The sequence below is a fragment of the Cariama cristata genome, unplaced genomic scaffold (assembly GCF_000690535.1).
Source record: "Cariama cristata isolate BGI_N322 unplaced genomic scaffold, ASM69053v1 scaffold8962, whole genome shotgun sequence".
In the NCBI taxonomy this organism is placed as follows: Eukaryota; Metazoa; Chordata; class Aves; order Cariamiformes; family Cariamidae; genus Cariama; species Cariama cristata.
The window spans coordinates 20,072-40,052 of record NW_009603213.1 but is presented as its reverse complement, the minus strand read 5'-3'; the positions used below and the strand labels follow the sequence as shown (position 1 = coordinate 40,052).

The 19,981-nt window shown below is 39.8% G+C and overlaps 1 protein-coding gene across 1 annotated transcript in view; it reads left to right on the top strand.

The window, feature by feature from the left end:
* ANK3 (ankyrin 3, node of Ranvier (ankyrin G)) overlaps positions 1-19,981 on the top strand; it is a gene marked incomplete at its 5' end in the record, with an annotated part of 65,258 nt that overhangs the window by 25,706 nt on the left and 19,571 nt on the right. The window contains 6 exons of the mRNA XM_009695082.1: positions 322-403; positions 4,732-11,148; positions 13,071-13,145; positions 14,042-14,173; positions 15,218-15,361; positions 17,703-18,372. Coding sequence (XP_009693384.1) covers positions 322-403; positions 4,732-11,148; positions 13,071-13,145; positions 14,042-14,173; positions 15,218-15,361; positions 17,703-18,372 — 7,520 coding nt within the window. The remainder of the gene's footprint in view (positions 1-321; positions 404-4,731; positions 11,149-13,070; positions 13,146-14,041; positions 14,174-15,217; positions 15,362-17,702; positions 18,373-19,981) is intronic.

Below are 19,981 nucleotides of genomic sequence, written 5' to 3'. Positions count from 1 at the left end.
GAACCCATGGGGTCATCTCTTAGGGTTGCAGTCTCTTCCCTGCTTGCTCCAGAAGGGTAGTCATTCACAGCTCTCTGCTCCACAGTGCCTGACACTCATTACATGTCAGACAGGAATGGAGACCGGCTCTGCCCATTCCCTGCCTGCTTGCCCAAATTTGGCTTCAGCATGCCTTCCTGAAGCTGAACGGAAACATCCGTTCTCCCTTGTGGGAATGTGTACCGCAAAATGCGGCCCATCATACTGAGGTTTGATGATTATTCTGTTCAAATGGGGGATAGTGATACTAAAGGCACTAGACAGTATTATGTTTTGTTGCAGACGGAGAAAGCTGACCGCCGCCAGAACTTTGTCTCCCTTGCTTTACGTAAGCGCTACAGCTATCTGACTGAGCCTGGAATGAGTGAGTTGCTCTTACCAAAGTACTAAACCATATATACGTGATTTTACATAAGAAGAGACATTTTTTCTATAAACGTTGTATCTGGTGTCACTCTGGAAAAAAAGAAAAAAGAAAAAAAAACCACCTGACTAAAACAGAACTCTTGGATGGTCTGTGAACTCATGTGTTGTGAGAGCTTGAAGAATCCTGACTGGCAAATTACATGTGTTAGTGAAGTAAAAATATAATAATGTTAAAAAATGCTATGTAGCTCCAGAGTAGGAGGACTGCAAATTGCTTTCAAAAAATGTCTGTTCCTCTTCCCTTTGAAAGATTAGAGAGAGCTGCTGTAGAAGGGAATGTTATGCAGAAGTTCAGCAAGGCTGGAGAATGCCATTCAGATAAGCACTTAAATGTTTAGATGCTTAGCCAAAATGGACTCTCTCATATTTTATATTTTCCCTCTTCTTTCTCCTCCCCTTCTCTTTTTCCTCTGTTCCCTGCAGATGCTTTTTATTCCCTGGCACCACACATTGCTCCCTCTTAAACTTATGTTCCCCTTGACCAGACCTGTGGCATTCCTTTCCTTCCCTGTTAAGTACAATAACATATTTGACTTAACTTTTCTTCCCTCACCTCTCCTGTCTGAGGTTGACTGCTATTGTTCCCCATTCCCAGGCTTTTTCTTGCCTTTTTTTTCCCTCATGACTTCTCAGTTGCTACCCTGCAACAGACCCTTTGATATAATTCCATAAAATCCATAGACAAACGTCATCGGGTCTTGGGAGTTCCCACTGGATGGCTGCTGTTTAATTATCCTATAAGATCTGTGGCTTCTTTGGATCAGATGTGCTCCAGAATATATTACACTTCTCAGGCCTGGAAGAAGACTTCAAGCATATAACATCTGAAGAAGCTATCAGATCTGCTGAGACATCTTGATGGACTCTTAAGGTATCGTCAAAGGCTTGATGGGAACTGAGAGAGAGGGAAAAGGAAGTTGCTTGAAAGGCGTTTGATGACTCTGTATGTTGCTTATAATTAGTTTTTCAGGCCTCATTGGGGGGGGGAAAATAGTTGTCTTATTCACCAAAGGTCCATTAAGTCTCATTTGCAAAAAGCTGGAGGGGAAAAAAACCTAAACCCACTTGAGCTGTACTCAAAAAAAAAAAAAAAAAGGGTTAACACAGTAGGAGTTCCTGACCATTCTTTAACTATTCTATCCGTGTTGACAATGATTACTACTTAAGGCTGTGAGCTACCCAAAATGGGTATGCAAAAATGATTGTGTTTGCTAGGAAAGATTGTAGATAGTGGTTTGGCCATCAGCCTGAGCACCACCTCCTGTGCACATGTAGCATGTAGTCAGCAACTGCCACTACCACCTGCACCATGCTGGTGTGAGGGGAGGATGTGATCTCGGAGGTGCAGCTCTTCCAGAGAGCACACACTACCCAACACAGAGCCAGGACCACTGCTATGGCTGCTTTACCCTGCAGGGTGTTTGCTCCAGTGATTGGATATGAGTGATGAACCTCTGCCTATTTCCAGTGAATTTAATGGCACATCTCCTGCAGTTTTGGTTGCAGCAGGGATTTTTCTTTTTACTCACACAAACTCATGTGTATGTGCACGTGCACACATTCAGATTTTTTTCCTCTGAGCCCCTGCCAGTGCTGGTGCAGAAGCCAGCGAGGCAGATGGGATATTCCCCTGCCTCCCTGTCCTTACCTCTCCTCAGGGAAAGGCAGCAAAGGGCCCCTTGACTCTTCCCAGCAGTGAGGTCCCACGGAAGAGGAGTGCTGCAGTGGGTTAAATCTGCTTGGTCCTGGCTCTTTGCTTGCGGCTGAAGAGGAGCAAGGCTGAGCGGAGGCCACTTGTATGGGTTCACTCAGTGCTTTCAATTACCAGCTGCAAGCAAGGAAGTGTAGTTTGGTACACAGAAGGTAGTAACTAACATCTGTTTTCTGATAAAATCTTGGATGCAGAGTGATGGAAACTGTTAAGGCCAAGAGCGTCCAGTAGCCAAAAAGGGCTGTTATAGAAAACCACTCTTCAGAATATTATCCCACTCTAAAGCCTTGCATGGTTGTGAGGATTTCTTTGCTATTTCAAAACAGTAAAATTGCCCAGTTCCCTGCTGTTTGAGTTATGTCATAGCTGCACACACTGGTAAATTACTCAATTTTCTTTGTACTGGTTCTTCTTCTCAACTGCAATAAAATGAGCACAGAAAAAGCATCTTAAACATGTCTGAATCTGTGATTTAACAGGAAAAAGAGCAGTTAAGAGGGGAGCCTGTTGGTTTGATTGCCTCACTAGCCAGTTGTGATAGACTGGCTCATCACAGCGCGGTGGGGTCCCTGGGAAGACATTTCCAAACACAAACTGCTGAACAAGTTGCTTTGTTGTTAGTTCTTTTCAGAATGATTTTGGGGTTTTTTTCTTGGACTTAGGACTGTATGAACTTTTGGTGAATGTTAGCAGCTGCTGCTAATTAATCTTCATAATAAAGTCTAGCTTATTTAATGAAGTACACTATGTTTTCTTCTTCGAGGGGAAAAAAGAAGTATGTTTGCACTTAAAAATAAAATTGCAAGGAAAAAAATGGATGTTTCTTGACATAGGCTGTGCCAGTCAGGCCTGGTATTCAAGCTCTCTTCAACCTAAATGTTCTCATAGTGCAATATCACCAGCCATCCACATTGCCTTCTGGGCTTTGATTGGTTTCTGTAGGACCAGCACATTTCTCCTTGCAGGATATGGACCTGTGGTATACTGAATATACATTATTCTATCAGAGTGTGCGTGCTTAGAATTTAACAGCTTAGTATTAGCCTTGTGAAGCTTCTTTCACTGTAAGTTACTGTCTGTCTATAAGACAGATCAAGCAGGTTTGACAAATTATTAGTGTAACTTCAGAGAAAGGTATGTTGAAGAAGCTGTTTGGATATTTTAACTCCAACTTTAAAGAAAAAAAAAACAAAACTCTAAGTTGCTTTCAGCATCAACTCTCTGAATGTTACCGCTGTATCAGAGGATATATATGCTGTAATGTGATTCCCAGGAATACTGTCTTCTGGCATGAGTACCTCCTGTGATGCGAAATGTGGTTGATGATGATTTTGTTCAAAATGCCTATGAATAAGCTGAGTTTTCTGGGGGATGATAACAGTTAACAGGTTTGTCCTTGCCAGGAAGTTTTTGCATAATATATTGTTCTTTGACTGCTTTTCTAATTTACCTTTTGAGAAATGTAAAGTTGAACAGGTCTGTCTTTGAGCTGATACAAGAAATCTCCTCAAAAGGTACCAAGACACTACATCTTGTAGAAAAAGTGTACTCTTCTTTCAATGGCCTCTTGTGAAATGATTTTGTAAGGTTTACATATTTGTGCTTAATACAGCATACAAAATGTATTAAACTGTGTGCTCGTTTTGACATGATATATTGTGCATGAATAAAAACTGATTCAGTTGCTTTGCTTGCTCACGTTTATCATATATCATACTTTCCATATTTCATGTATGACATATGCTTCTTAAAATCATTTCATGTGAAGTTTTACTTTAGTTTTTACCAAACAAAAGGAATATCGCATGAGATACAAATGCAAAAGTTCCTTTTCTTTCTTTATTTTTATTATTTTTTTAAAATATTGACTCCGAAAAGCTCTTGCTCTTATTGGCTTTGTGAGTGTGAAGCATATCCGAATTCTGCATGGGAGATACAGATTTGAATTTATTCCAGTTGCTTCACAGTTTGCACATCAATTGCCTGTCACTTAAAGGAATTTTGGGTTCTGCATGAAATAGTTCTGAGTGGTTTTACAAAAAGATTTTAGCTATATAATGTCATTTTACACAAGTTTATATTTTGTATAGGTTCAATATCTGAATAGAACAACAACAGAAATTATTTAAAGGATAATTCTAATAGTTGCGCAAAGCAAAGACGTACCTAAACAGGCAAAATGTTTCAGAAGTAGCACATCAGAAAGTCAATAGGAAGTAAGAGAAGAAATTTTGATGTGGCTTTATTTTTACCTTATGGATTCCTTCTTTGTGTTTTCTGTTCTTCATTGTTTGCAGATTTGGTTGCTATGTGCTTTCTGTCTTTCATTTCATGTTGCTTTTTGGTTTGGACCAATCATCAGTATATGGCTCATTCCTATTTTTTTCTTTCCTTTTTTAAATCTTCTTTTGCTTCCTTCATCCGAACTCATGCAAACAATTGTACTTGCTTTTTGTAATATTACAACGTTTACTGACCAATTTTCTTCTCTGGTCTCTCTGTTTTTCAATCATTTTTGTTGATTTTTATGTTTGATTTTAATTTAACAATTTAAGAAACAGTTGAACGGAGTGCAGGAGCAACAAGATCCCTACCTGCTACTTACTCATACAAGCCATTCTTTTCAACACGGCCATATCAGTCATGGACAACAGCTCCAATTACAGTGCCTGGGCAAACCAAATCAGGCTTCACTTCCTTATCAAGCTCTTCCTCTAACACTCCTACAGCTTCCCCATTAAAATCAATTTGGTCTGTTTCTTCTGCTTCTCCAATCAAATCCACATTAGGAGCTTCTACCACATCTTCAGTTAAATCTGTTAGTGATGTAGCATCTCCGATTAGATCATTTCGGACAATCTCTTCACCAATAAAAACTGTGGTATCGCAGCCTCCATACAATATGCAGGTTACTTCAGGCTCTTTTGTCAAAGCTCCCGCAGTCACAGAAGCTGCTAGTCTAAAAGGGCTGGGATCCACTACCACAGTCCCCTCTCGGACATCTCCAGTGACTACAGCAGGATCTCTCTTGGAGAGATCATCCATAACCATGACGCCTCCAGCATCCCCCAAATCCAACATTAACATGTACTCTTCAAGTTTGCCACTTAAATCGGTCATCACATCAACATCTTCACTTTTATCGTCCCCTCTAAAGTCAGTGGTGTCACCTGCTAAGTCAGCAGTTGATGCTGTTTCATCCTCTAAAGTCATGATGGCCTCGTCTCTCTCGTCGCCAGCAAAACATGTAGCTGGGCACACAGATGTACCATTGCTTAATGGATCTGTGTCACCTCTGAAATACCCATCTCCTGCCAACTTAATAAATGGATCCAAAGCTGCAGCTGTTTTTCAAGACAAGATCGCTGCAGCTGCACATTCTGCAAGTTGTGCGGCTAATGCAGTTGCTGACACGGCTGAGAGAGTGTTTTCAACAGCTACAACAATGTCATTTTCTCCACTCAGGTCATTTGTATCTTCAGCACCATCAGCTTTCCAGTCAATGAGAACTCCTCCTGCAGGTGCTTTGTACACAGCCCTTGGGCCAATATCTGCAACTACCTCATCAGTAACTTCATCAACAATAACAGTGCCAGTATATTCTGTAGTCAATGTTTTGTCTGAACCAGCATTAAAGAAGCTCCCAGAGTCGTCTTCACTTACAAAATCAGCTGCTGCTTTACTGTCGCCTATTAAAACATTGACTACAGAGGCACGCACACAGCCTCCCTTTAATCGAACTTCATCTCCAATAAAATCATCCTTGTTTTTAGCACCCTCTGCTCTCAAATTGTCCACACCATCTTCTTTATCCTCCAGTCAGGAGATACTGAAAGATGTTGCTGAAATGAAAGAGGATCTAATAAGAATGACTGCAATATTGCAGACAGATGTCGCAGAGGACAAACCGTTCCAACCTGACATACCAAAAGAGGGTAGAATTGATGATGAAGAGCCCTTTAAAATTGTTGAGAAAGTAAAAGAGGACTTAGTAAAAGTTAGTGAGATTCTGAAAAAAGATGTGTGTTTAGAAAGTAAAGGGTCGGCTAAAGTATCCAAAAGTGATCAAGGACACCTGTCTGAGGATGACTGGGTAGAGTTCAGTACAGAGGAGATTGATGAAGCAAGACAGCAAGCTTTGACAAGCCCTCCTATATCTGTTCCAGAGAAAGTCCAAATTAAAACTAAAACCATGTCGGAAAAGGATTATAGCTTGTCAAAAGTTATTGATTACTTAGCAAATGATATCGGTAGCAGTTCGTTAACAAACATAAAGTACAAATTTGAAGAGGGGAAAAAAGAAGGTGAAGAGAGACAAAAACGCATTTTAAAACCAGCTATTGCTTTACAGGAACATAAACTTAAAATGCCTCCAGCCTCCATGAGGCCTTCAACATCAGAAAAGGAGTTATGTAAAATTGCAGATTCCTTTTTTGGAACAGATACTATTTTAGAGTCTCCAGATGACTTTTCTCAACATGATCAAGATAAAAGTCCCTTATCTGACAGTGGCTTTGAAACAAGGAGTGAAAAGACACCTTCTGCCCCACAAAGTGCTGAAAGCACAGGGCCAAAACCACTTTTCCATGATGTACCCATCCCTCCCGTCATTACAGAAACTAGAACCGAAGTAGTTCATGTTATCCGCAGCTATGAACCATCATCTGAAGAAATTCCAGAACAGAAAGCAGAAGAGCTTCCGTCCTCGAAACCTTCCCCTACATTTATGGAGCTGGAGCAAAAACCTGCTGGATCTATTAAAGAGAAGGTTAAAGCTTTTCAAATGAAAGCTAGCAGCAGCGAAGATGATGACCATAAGTGTGTCCTTAGTAAAGGTGTCCGAGTAAAAGAAGAAACTCATATCACTACGACAACTAGGATGGTTTATCATAAACCTCCATGCACAGAAAGCACATCTGAAAGAATTGAGGAAACAATGTCTGTTCATGACATAATGAAAGCCTTTCAGTCTGGACGGGACCCTTCCAAAGAACTGGCAGGTCTGTTTGAACATAAATCATCAGTAACATCCGATGTTAGCAAGTCTGCTGAAACTTCACCGCAACATGCAGAGAAGGACAGCAAAATGAAACCCAAACTGGAGCGAATAATAGAGGTCCATATTGAAAAAGGTAATCAGGCTGAACCTACTGAAGTCATTATTAGAGAAACAAAAAAGCATCCAGAAAAAGAAATGTATGTATATCAGAAAGACTTACCTCGGGGAGATATTAACTTAAAAGAGTTGGAAAAACATGATGCTTTTCCTTGTTCAGATGAACAAGGTCAGCAAGAAGAAGAGGAGCTCACGGCCGAAGAGTCACTTCCTTCTTATCTGGAATCCTCTAGAGTTAACACTCCTGTGTCCCAGGAAGAAGACAGTCGCCCTAGTTCTGCTCAACTCATGTCTGATGACTCTTACAAAACACTGAAGCTTTTGAGTCAGCACTCAATAGAATACCATGATGATGAGTTGTCAGAACTAAGAGGGGAGTCTTACAGGTTTGCTGAGAAAATGCTTCTTTCAGAAAAGCTAGATGTGTCTCATTCTGATACTGAGGAGTCAGTTACTGACCATGCTCTACCCCTTAGTGCAGAGTTACAGGGGTCTGATAAACGATGCAGAGAAAAAGTAGCTACTGCCCCCAAAAAAGAGATTCTCTCCAAAATCTATAAAGATGTGTCTGAAAATGGTGTAGGTAAAATGTCTAAAGATGATCATTATGATAAAGTGACAGTGTTACACTACACTGGAGATGTTAGTAGTCCAAAACATGCGATGTGGATGCGCTTTACTGAGGACAGATTAGACAGAGGTAGAGAAAAGTTGATATATGAAGACAGGGTGGACAGGACTGTTAAAGAGGCAGAAGAAAAACTGACTGAAGTATCACAGTTTTTTCGGGATAAAACAGAGAAGTTGAATGACGAGCTACAGTCTCCGGAGAAAAAGCAGCATAAAAAAAATGGCAAAGAAATACATTCTAGCCAGAGCTCTGCCAGCAGCAGCCCTGAGAAAGTTCTGCTTTCTGAGTTACCATCATCCAGTGACGAATGGAGTAAGGTGAAGCAGTATGCACACGATGGGAAATGCTTTCCCAAGGTGGATGAAAGAAAAGCATCCAGTTTGCCCAGCAGTCCTGAAAAAAGGATATTTGTGCAACCTGCAGAGGACTCTAAACAAACTATGGAACACAAAGGAACTGCTCAGCAGACTGGAGTACCTGAGGTTTCACAGACTGGATTTCAGCTGAAGCAATCAAAGCTCAGTTCCATTAGGCTTAAATTTGAACAAAGTATAAGTCCAAGGAGTAAGGATGTAACTCAAGAAGAAAAAAAGCTGGATGGTCAGTCCAAAATTCCAGTAAAGAAATTCCAAGAAAGTAAGTTACCAGTGTATCAGTTTTATTCCAGAGAGAAACACGCAAAGCAAGTAGAGGTCATTGATGGGAGCACAGCTTTACAGAAAGAGGTGAAAATACAGGAAGATTTTGTTCCAGGTAAAGGGAAAGCTGTCGAAGACTTTCGTGCTTCAGACACACAAAAACAAAGAACTGAGATGAGTAAAGGCGTGCCAGAATACTTTTCAGAACCACAGGCAAAAGACCTGGCGTATGGCTCAGACTCAACAACGAAGGGACACTGGGACAAAAAAGTTTATAGAACATGGGAAAGTCCTGGAACTTCTAATCATAAAACACAAAAAGAAAAACTTTCACATGTGCTGGTTCCAGATACAGTAAAAGAAAACCATGTTGATCATGCTGAAACTAAAACTGACAAAAAAAGTGAATTTATCACTGTGACAGAGCACAAACTGGCAGCAAATGGAATTCATGCAGAAGAAGTGAAGGAACTGACTGTAAAATCTCCATCAAAAAGGGTTTTATACAGAGAATTTGTTGTCAGGGAGGGGGAACGTAATGGTGAAGTGGCTGATAAAATATCCAAAAGGAAAGAAGAAATTGCTGTGTCCCATATTCCAGTCAGAATTGTCGAAGAGAAGAGAACCACGCTTGATGGTGTCTATGAACTTTCAGCGAAAGTATCCCAATCAGCTGTGATTAAGGAGAAAGTTGAGAGGCAGATTGATTATGTGGAAGATGAAAAAATAAAGCATTCAGAAATCAGAAAAGTTACCAAGCAGCAGAGCTCGATAGGTCTAAGTCCACCTGTTGAGGAAATGGAGATATCCCCTAGCAAATCACCAGATTCTTTAGAATGTAGTCCAGGAAAGGAGTTTCCTTCGAGTGAGTTAGTTGACCCCGGTGCCAGTGATTACTTGGATAAAGTTGCACCGCTAGTAAGCACTGAGGGAGTAAAAGAAATTAAGACCTTACCTGTTTACGTCAGTTTTGTTCAAGTAGGAAAGCAATATGAGAAAGAGGTGCAACAAGGAAATATTAAAAAAATTGTCAGTCAGGAGAGTAAGACAGTACAAGAGACAAGGGGGACATTTTACACAGCTAGACAGCAAAAACAACCTCCTTCTCCGCAAGGTAGCCCAGAAGATGACACACTAGAACAAGTGTCCTTTATAGATAGCTCTGGTAAAAGCCCTTTGACACCAGAAACACCGAGTTCAGAGGAAGTGAGTTATGAGTTTACATCTAAAACACCTGACTCACTAATAGCTTATATCCCAGGCAAGCCCAGTCCCATACCTGAGGTATCTGAGGAATCAGAGGAAGAAGCAGAGGCTAAGTCAACATCTGTAAAACAGGCAGAGGTTGAGGAATCACAAACTGACAGAACATTACCTAATCATATAAATAAGGACTCTAACAAAAGACCCAAAAGTAACAGAGTTGCCTACATTGAATTCCCTCCTCCTCCACCACTGGATGCAGACCAAGGCGAGTCAGAAAAGAAGCCTCATTATTCCACTGAGCGTGAAATGGAGATGACAGAAGTGAACTTGCAAGATGAACGTGACAAATGCCAACTGGCTGAACCTGTCATAAGAGTACAGCCACCGTCTCCTGTGCCACCGGGAGCAGATGTCAGTGATTCCAGTGATGATGAATCTCTCTATCAACCTGTTCCACTTAAAAAGTATACGTTCAAACTGAAAGAACTGGAAGATGACCAGAAAGAAACCTCAAAACCCAGAGCCCCTGAAAAGATTGAGAAACAGAAAGACTTAGGACATCCCACTTCTGGGAAACCTAATGAGTTTGACATTGGGCTTGATTCACCCCAGAATGACGTAGTGCAAAATGGGAGTAACAATGACCAGTCTGTCACAGAGTGTTCCATAGCAACCACTGCAGAATTCTCCCATGATACCGATGCGACAGAGATTGACTCTCTTGATGGCTATGATTTGCAAGATGAAGATGATGGTTTAACTGAGAGTGATTCTAAACTTGCAGGTCCGGCAGTTGAAACCAAAAAGGACGTCTGGACTACAGAAGGCATTCTAAAGCAGACTGATCGCTGCTTTAGCCAGAGTAAGCTTGAAGTCATTGAGGAGGAAGGCAAGGTAGGCTCTGAAGAAGACAAGGCACCTTTGAAGGGTCCAGCTTCTGAAAAAGCCGGAGATAAGAGTGAACAGAAGTCGGGGGCACAGTTTTTCACTTTGGAAGGCAGACACCCTGACAGGACTGTATTTCCTGATACGTATTTCAGTTACAAAGTAGACGAAGAATTTGCAACACCTTTCAAAACGGTGGCCACCAAGAGTCTAGATTTCGATCCGTGGTCCAATAACCGAGGTGACGATGAAGTGTTTGAGACTAAGTCAAGGGATGATGAGGCTAAGACATTTGGTCTGGCAGTGGAAGACAGATCTCAAGCAACAACACCTGATACAACTCCAGCCAGAACTCCAACAGATGAAAGTACGCCAACTAGCGAGCCCAACCCCTTCCCATTTCATGAAGGGAAGATGTTTGAGATGACTCGCAGTGGTGCAATTGACATGAGCAAGAGGGATTTTGTTGAAGAAAGACTCCAATTTTTTCAGATTGGTGAGCATACTTCTGAAGGGAAGTCAGGGGACAAGGGGGAAGGGGATAAAAGTGCAGTCACTGCCATCACACAGCCACAGGCAGGGGACAACACTGTAGAAACAAACCTAGAGAGACCAGTAGAAACAACAGCAGTTGAACATAAGCCCATCATCCAGGCCAGTGGAGATTGCATGGAACAAACACTTGGTAGTAACTCACTGGAAAAACCATCGGCAGCGGTAAATGCTTCTAAAGTTGATCCCAAATTGCGCACACCAATTAAAATGGGAATTTCTGCTTCCACCATGACTCTGAAGAAAGATGGCCCTGGCGAAGTGACAGATAAGATAGAAGCTGTGATGCCAAGTGGTCAGGGATTAGAAAATGAAACTGTAGCAGTGATCGCGAGTTCAGCTTCTAGCCAGACAAGCTGTAGGCAAACAGACAACACTGATTTTCCAAAAGATAATTTTAATAACAACAACAATTTGGATTCATCTGCTGTTCCTACAGATGATATTACCTGTAATGTAGTGCTAAAAGAACATTTGGAACCGAAATGTTCCCTCCAGAAAGCTAATCAAGCGAAAAGCACTTCAGGAAAAGGTGCAGGGACAACACAAGGACACAGAGTAAGAGATAAGCAAAAACCACAAGGAGAACAGCAAAAGTCAACAGAGTTGGTAGGGGCTAGAGGAAAATCAAAGCTTCCTGTAAAGGCCAGCTCAGTAAAAGAAGTCTTTTCACAAAATAATCTCCAAGGCAATACTACAGGGAGTAAAGTGAGAGGGGCTAGTAAGCCTGACAAAGCAAAACAAAATAATTCTTCTCCCTGTCTAGAAGCAAGGTCTAGGATTCCTGTAAAAAATACACATAGGAGTAATGTAGCTAGAAGAACTCCAGCCCTGCCAAAACAAGAGCAGGTAGAGAAAGAAAAACCAAAACAGCTTCCTTCTAAATTACCAGTAAAGGTAAGATCTACCTCCGTCACCATGACAACAGTTAAAGTAAGGAAAAATCAGCTTAGGGAGGTATGTAAACATTCTATTGAATATTTTAAGGGAATTAGTGGTGAGACATTAAAGCTTGTGGATCGTCTATCTGATGAAGAGAAAAAGATGCAGTCAGAGGTCTCTGATGATGAAGAAGACAGTACATCAAGGAACACATCCTTATCAGAAGCTACTCAAGTTTACCAGCCTTCCATTACATCGAAGTCTGCTAGAGACATGAGAACAGAGGCAGCATCTATAAAATCAAAGATTGAAAAGGCCGACAGTGAGAGGAGGAGGAGTAAGAGGACTGGTGAGAATGAAGGCAGTCAGGTTTCTGGAGCTCTCATGGCTCACCTCGTGGAGATCAAGCCTAGTTTGTAAAACTTTCAACTTGTTGATCCTAGTGCATGAACTGTTGTGATTGCCTGTGGAGTGACTTAACTGTAGTTTTCATTCTGTCATTGTCATCTGTATGTGCTGTCTTATACTCTTCTTTCTTCCTTCAAACAAATCCTGTACTGTAGAAAGCTAGTGAAGCATGCCAAAGACATTCATGTAACTCAAAAATTGATGTAACTCAGAAATTGAAAGATTTCTTTTGTGACAGCAAATTTATTCTGTCAAAGTAGAGAAAATAGATGATAATCTGGTCTTGGTGGTCTCCACCAGTAATTGTACAACTTGTGTACGGTCTAACAGCCAGATTGTCAGCATGTTTGATTTCATTACACGACATCATGTAGTTTGACATGTGGCTTTACACAGGTGAAAATCTAAAAGCTGTGAAAAAAAAATTTGCTTTGTAGGTTATTAGGACACACAACCATTCTAGTAAACAATATAAGCACCGGCAACTTAGTCAAAGCTATTATTTATAATAAACTATTGTCCAGTACTGTGGTTTTCTGTGCAAAACCTTTTTAATCGAGAAATTGTAAATCACAGGTCCACAGAGTCCATGTGAACGGACAGATATAAGGATGGCAATTGTAGCCGATCACCTAGGACTTAGCTGGACAGGTAAGCTTTTCTGCTTTAATGTTGAAATTAGTCTTCGCTGTTGCATTTTCAGGTAGTCTTTTACCTAAGGCCTCAGCAAGGCTGCATCAGGCTCTCCTGAACTCACAGTGAGTTCAGCCTCCCAAAACATGCAACACGTTGCTGGGCAAAGATGCCTAATAGGAAATTATCTCATGGTCTTGCAGTAAATCAAACAGAAACTTATGGGGAAAATAGCTAAAATGGTTCTTCTCTCAAGTCGCTCATCCAAGGAGTTGAGAGGATTTATCTGGTCGGGCTCAGGGCTGCCTCTGTATCTGGACAGCAGTTTCCCCAAAGCCCTGGAGGTTGCAGTGAGCCCAGCAGTGCCCCAGCAAGTCAGTGCCATATGTGGGGTTGCCTCACTGTCTGCCCGCCATACCTTCATGTTGACGGGCAGAGCTGGCCCTTCATGGGCTTACAGCTACAGCAGCCACCTCTTCCTGCATGTAGGTGACGACAGCAGCAGTGCTGAGCTGCACAGCGAGCTCATGAAGGAGCAACACTCACCAGAAAAAAACAGATTTTATAAATTAGCAGTGGGGTGGTTGTCTCCATGGAGTTTTTTTCCCCCACCATGTTTAAGTGGCTTACTGAGTATAAATACGAGAATAGCTCACAGAGATGATTGAAATTCAAAATTAGGTCTGTCTTAGGAAATTGAAGTATGAGTATATAATGCCATGTTCATTGTTATCTGTAAAGTTTGTGTCAGGTGGTTTTGTCCGACATCTGTGTGATTTAAGAAAGATAATATTTATAGGCTTGACAGGATGACTGAGGGATTTGTGCTTTGGTGTTTTTGTTGTTCTGTTCTTTTCTTTCTTGCTTTTTTTTTTTTTTTTTTTTTTTTTTTTTTTTTTTTTTTTTCTTTATAGAACTGGCAAGAGAACTGAATTTTTCTGTGGATGAAATAAATCAAATCCGAGTAGAAAACCCAAATTCTCTTATTGCTCAAAGCTTCATGTTATTAAAAAAATGGGTTACCAGAGATGGGAAAAATGCTACAAGTAAGTTCAAGTAGTTACTTTTGTTGTTTGTAAGTTATAGCCCATTTCATCTGTTGCCTGATCTAAATAGGTTAAATTGAAGAAAACATTATGAATGTCTTTTGTAAACCACTGATAGGGAAAAAAAGTTTCCATTGTATTTTTACCAGAAGTCAGAAACATGTCATATTTATTCAGTATATATGCAGAAGGAAATAATCTGTTCTCCACATTCACAACTGATGGGACAAGTAATGAACTTAGGTTCCAGTAAAGAAAATATTAGGGAAAATTTTCCAATAGCAAGGAATCTCAAACATGGAAATAGGCTGCCTAGAAAAGTTAGGTAGTATCGCAGTATTGCAGGTCATAAGAAAAGACTAAACCTCCTTCTGTGAGGAGTGATGGAGATGCTGATTTTGCACTGATTCTGCTGGTTTTCTCTGTGCATTTCACTTGAATTGCTCAAATTGAAAGAGAGGTTTTAATTTTTGTGTTAGGTCAGTGGTGTTCGTTACCATTCTCTGATCCACAGACTCCTACACAGTATTTGAGTCTACTTTGATCTCTTTCACCGTAAAAGTAATTTCCAGTATTACTGTGTTCTTGCAACAAGATTACTGTAAATGAGATTTCACAATGTACTGCATGAATAGCCTTGCATGCTTTATTGCCTACGTGGTTACCTGTTCTGTTGTTCCTCGAAACAGAATGGTAAAAGGATTTTTACACTTCCTTTTACGCTCCAGTGAAAGGATATTTTGTTTCAGTAGTAAGTAAATACGTTCCTTAAGAACTCTTTGACCTTATTCTTTGTGGCTTTTGTGTTGTAATGTAATTATATTTGGGGGGGAGGGAAGACTCTTAATAGATGTATTTCTTGAACAAGTAGGCAGCAGAATGAGTATTTAGACAAATGATGGAGTTTGCTAGAACCAAAGGCATTGGTACAGAAACATATGCCAGCAATTTATAATTAATGCAATGTGAATGTAACTGAAAAAGATGATGACACAGTTTTGTAAAACTGAACTTTTTTCTGACGGTGTCTTATTTGTTTTTCAGCTGATGCCTTAACTTCTGTATTGACAAAAATTAATCGAATAGATATCGTGACCCTGTTGGAAGGACCAATATTTGATTATGGAAATATTTCAGGCACCAGAAGTTTTGCAGATGAAAATAATGTTTTTCATGATCCCATTGATGGTAATTGAATTTCATGGTCATATTTAGTTCAGTGACCTGTCCAATAATGCAATGTTTTATAAACTAAACTTTAAAAAAGACAGTAAGTTCTACAGAAATAATTGTTTTAAAGTGAAGGATTTTTTCCTTTCCTAAAGCACACTCATGGTACAATACGTAGGTTGCACATTAATATCTCAAAGAATAAGCCCAGGATCTCACAAACATATGGCTGAGTAAGCTCATTCCCACCAGCCTCAGTGTCAGTTGACAAGACCCGAATGTTTTTCTTCTGCAATAGTTGTGCTTTGAGACTTGCCCATGTATATTTTTAATGTACTTGGTATTGCATGCTTTCCAAGTTACCTGGAAATATATATATATTGTTTGGCTTCCTGTCTAGATAAGTAAGAGCAAGAATTCTTAGAAGAAAAAGAAGGAGGAAGAACAAGGAAAAAAAAAAAGTGCTTAGTGATTGCATAGAGTAAATTAATGTGCAACTTAATACTAAGCCTCTTTGAGACAAGTGAACATTAATTACTTTATGATTTTCACTCAGACCATTTCTACAACAGCAGTAGAAAAATAAGAAAAAGTTTTATTAGTGTATGAGAGAATACCGGTTTCAGTTTACCAATGGGTAAAATTGTGTAATAATTTTCACATGGAAGCTGTACCAACTGAGAACAGAATAGTGCAGGTTAATTTTGAGCCAGATTAAAAGGATAAATGAAGTTCTGCTTGTAAAACAGAATTGCCATAGGTATACTTATTCTTTATCAGTATGTTGAAGATGCTAAATGTTGTTTTTTCTTCTTTTAAATATTAGTTAACAGGCACTGGGTTGCTACATTCTTTACTTTGATTTTTGCCACATGTATTATAAATAGCTCCTTAAATAAGATTTTTCTTTTGTAAGTAACATTTCCTTTGTTTTTGTAATTTGTTCAAGTATGTATTGGGCTTTCTCTGTATTTTAGTAGGATTTTCTTTCTTTAGAGCATGTAAGCTCAGTGTACCTCCATTATTGAGCAGCATTGCTAGTCACTGAATCATTGCATTACAGAAATAATTTTCTGTTGACATTTTAAGAAAGTTGCTCTTGAAATGTTGCTTGCGCCTTTCAATAGTAGCATCAATGTTTTTATGAAAGAAATACGCTTCTCTGCAGTTGCTTTCTGTCTCTCCTCCTCTCTGAACCTTCCTCAAGCTTCCTTTCCTCACCAAGACCAGACCATCTTTGCCTTTCTCTCAGCTGATTCAGGAAACAAAAACCCAACCCTGTTAACGCACTTCCCTTTGCAGGCAGCACAATGTCAAGTTAACCCTGCAGCATGTATTTTTTTCCTTTCATAGGTTACCCAACCTATTTTTTACTGGAATGCAAACTTCAGATTTTGTTGTCATTTTTATGTGTATATTCAGTTTAATTCTTTTGTTTGGTTTTCCCATGTTTTCATCAGTTTTTCTCTTCTTTTCTCTCTTTATTTGATCAGTGTATCTGATTGTACCCATGTCACCAAGATCACCTCATTCTCCAAGATCACCAAGATCTCCTTACTCACCACAGTCCTCTCACCTGTATAACTTTACTGTACCTGAAATATTCATATAGCTCTCCCTTGTTGTGTTTGTGTTCTCTTATCCCTTTGTTAACTTCCTTTTTTAGTTTTTTATCCTGCTGTGTATTTAGATCTACTTTTCTTTAGTATCCTCATTAGGATCCATTTCTGTTCCTCACTCTATTCCATTCTTGTGGCTTTATTATTAAATTGGAGATATATATTAGTACCATTGTTTTGCAGATATTGTGTATTTTTATGTAAAAGTATATTAAAAATGTGGACCTCTTTTAGAAATAATACCTGCTGACAAAAAAGTGGCTGTCCTATGTTATGATCTACTTCTGTTTTTAAAATCTATTTATTAAACTTCCAAATTAAAAACAAAACAAAACAAAAACTGGGAAAGAAATATTTACACAATATGGCTGCAAGAGGTTGTATTGGATGTAAAGGGACAACCGCCCTTGTCCACATTTGATTTATTGCATGCTCATAAGACGATCTGCTGTAGCTTGAAAATGTTAAAAAGGCTGCAAAAACTATTGCTGAAATCTTTATAGACTATTTACAAAATAGTCAAAAGTACTGGCTTCACTGTACTATTCACTGGCAGTGCTCATTTTTTGTTCCATCTATTCAGAACAAAGTAAAGAAATCTGTCAGAACTGCATTAGTTCTTATACACCTGCACCTCTTCATGTGTTTCATACTTTATGTAACTCATGAATCATTTGACATTTGCTTATTTGTTACTCCATGCTTCATCCCAGTCAGTCCAAATGTGCTGTCTTCCTTAGGTTATCCCAGCATTCAAGTGGAACTGGAAACTCCCACTGGGTTGCGCTTCGTGCCGCCCACCCCTTCCCATCAGGACGATTTCTTTAGCGACACCTCTAGCCTAGAGTCACCCCTTAGAACTCCCAGTAGACTGAGTGATGTGTTAGTGACCTCCCAGGGACACGTAGATGGTACAGCAGCAGCACCGCCAGTGGTGACTGAAGAAGACACTTCACTGGATGACAGCAAACTCGATTTCTCAGTGCCTAGAGAAGGAACACCCAAAGATATTTCCATAGGCAAGAGCCAGTTGGAGGAAGTGGACCTTAAGGATTTTCCACGGTATCTTGGTAGTTATGGCGGGATATCAAAAGATGCTAAACAAAGGCAGAGTGAAGAGACTAGTAAAAGAGGAGTAAGGACTGAACAGCCTGAGAGAGAAAAGTCTGGTACTGATGAGGAGATGACGGAAGAAAAACTTAAATCTCTGTTTGAGGACATTCATCTGGAAGAAGGAGCGGAGTCTGAGGAGATGACGGAAGAAAGAGTATGGTCAATTCTTAAAGGTGTTCAACAAGCAGAACACGAAATATCTTCAATTACAGGTTGGCAGCCTGACTCGTCAAGTGTCACTGAGCCACCGTCGGGACGCAGAATAGGTGGTAGCCTGCTAGATCGCTTGGATGATAGGTGAGCACCTTTGTATAAGAGACCGTATGTGTGTGTGTAAGCAAGCCTTCTCACCCTCCTTTTACCTCCAGTGGCAGTGCTAAGGCTGCTGCTCTACTATTCTATAAGAATACACATGTATGCATGTATATAGGTATTTAAAAGAAAAAGTAATAGTTGACTTTATTTGGCCTCAGACATATTTGTCTTTAAAAATGTATATTTATCAGGTTTCATTCTTAATGTAGGTATTTCAGAAGTAATTTGTATTATGTTTAGTGAATAATATTACTTTTCCTGTTCTTTATCTGGTGTATTTCTCTTTAAGAGATACGTAGATGTAACGGGAATCTAGGACTATAAAATGTACATTATCTGAAACCAGGATACTACATTACTCTTATTTTTCGAGTACCTTTTTAGCAGTCATCCTTTTCATTGCATCTCTTTGCCTTCCCTCAGATAGTTGTTACTTTTTCCATAAGCCAATTTTTAAATTGTCACTGTTTTTACAACACTTACTTCAAGTGTGTTCTGTCATGCTGACTTACGAGCCTTTCAAAGAGGTGAGTTACAAGGCATAAGAAGATAAGAATGGTATTACTAAATCCATCTAGTCCCATATGTTGTCTCCCAGCAGTGACTGCAGAGGATGTTCAGGGAAGGAGGAGGGTGGACATATATGCTGTTTTCCTCCAGTACTCTCCCAAGCTCCACTTGCTTTCAGCATAATGACCTGCTGAGATGGATGCTTTCTACGTTATTTATCCTCAATGCATTTCTCTTGCATGAGCTTTTCCAGCCTCCCCTTGGACCTACTTAAGCTTTCAACATTGACAATATCTGTTGCCGTGTTCAGCCTTACTGGTACCCACTGGGTGAAGAGATCCTCCCCGCCTTTGTTTTGAATGTGGCTCCCATGATTACTAATTGAAGGAGCCAGGTCTGCATGAGCTGTAAATCAGCAGAGAATGATTATCTGCAGAGTGATCATTTGTCTGTCAGCAGTTTACATCCTTTGCAGCTTTGACTCAGGATGTTTTAAGGTTCCAGGTAGTATTAGATACTCTCTTATTGAATCCAGTGGGAATTTGGCCATTGATTTCAGCAAAATGATTGTCTTTCAGGACTGTAAAGCACTTGATCTACTACTGATGCAATTTCTGTTGTTAAGCAAACGTTCTTATTCTGCGTTTTTATATAGTGTTAAATTAGTAAAACAGATCACTTCTAGAAGTAAAAGGGCTTCCTTAAGAAGATAACATATCCATTTCTAACTAGATTAATTGAATTTGCTATCTCTTATATGAGTTTTGCCAGCAAATTGCTGTAGTATTTTCACGTGCACAGTTGTAGTGTTTATCTGAAAGCAAGAAAAATGCAAAAGAGAAGAAAACTGTGCATCAGAAGGGGAGGTTAAACATGCCCATAGGTAATCTGAGGCAAAATTTTGGTCAGCTTTCTGTCTTGTAGTAACCTTCCTTGCCTTTGGCTTTGTGTATTATTGAAACTCTGCACTGTCTAAGGATTTATGTTCAGATACCAATATTTTTTAAAGGCATGACTTAACTGGAGTACAGATATTGTAGTCTGGGGGGAAAATAGCATAAACTATTTGGTCATTACTGGT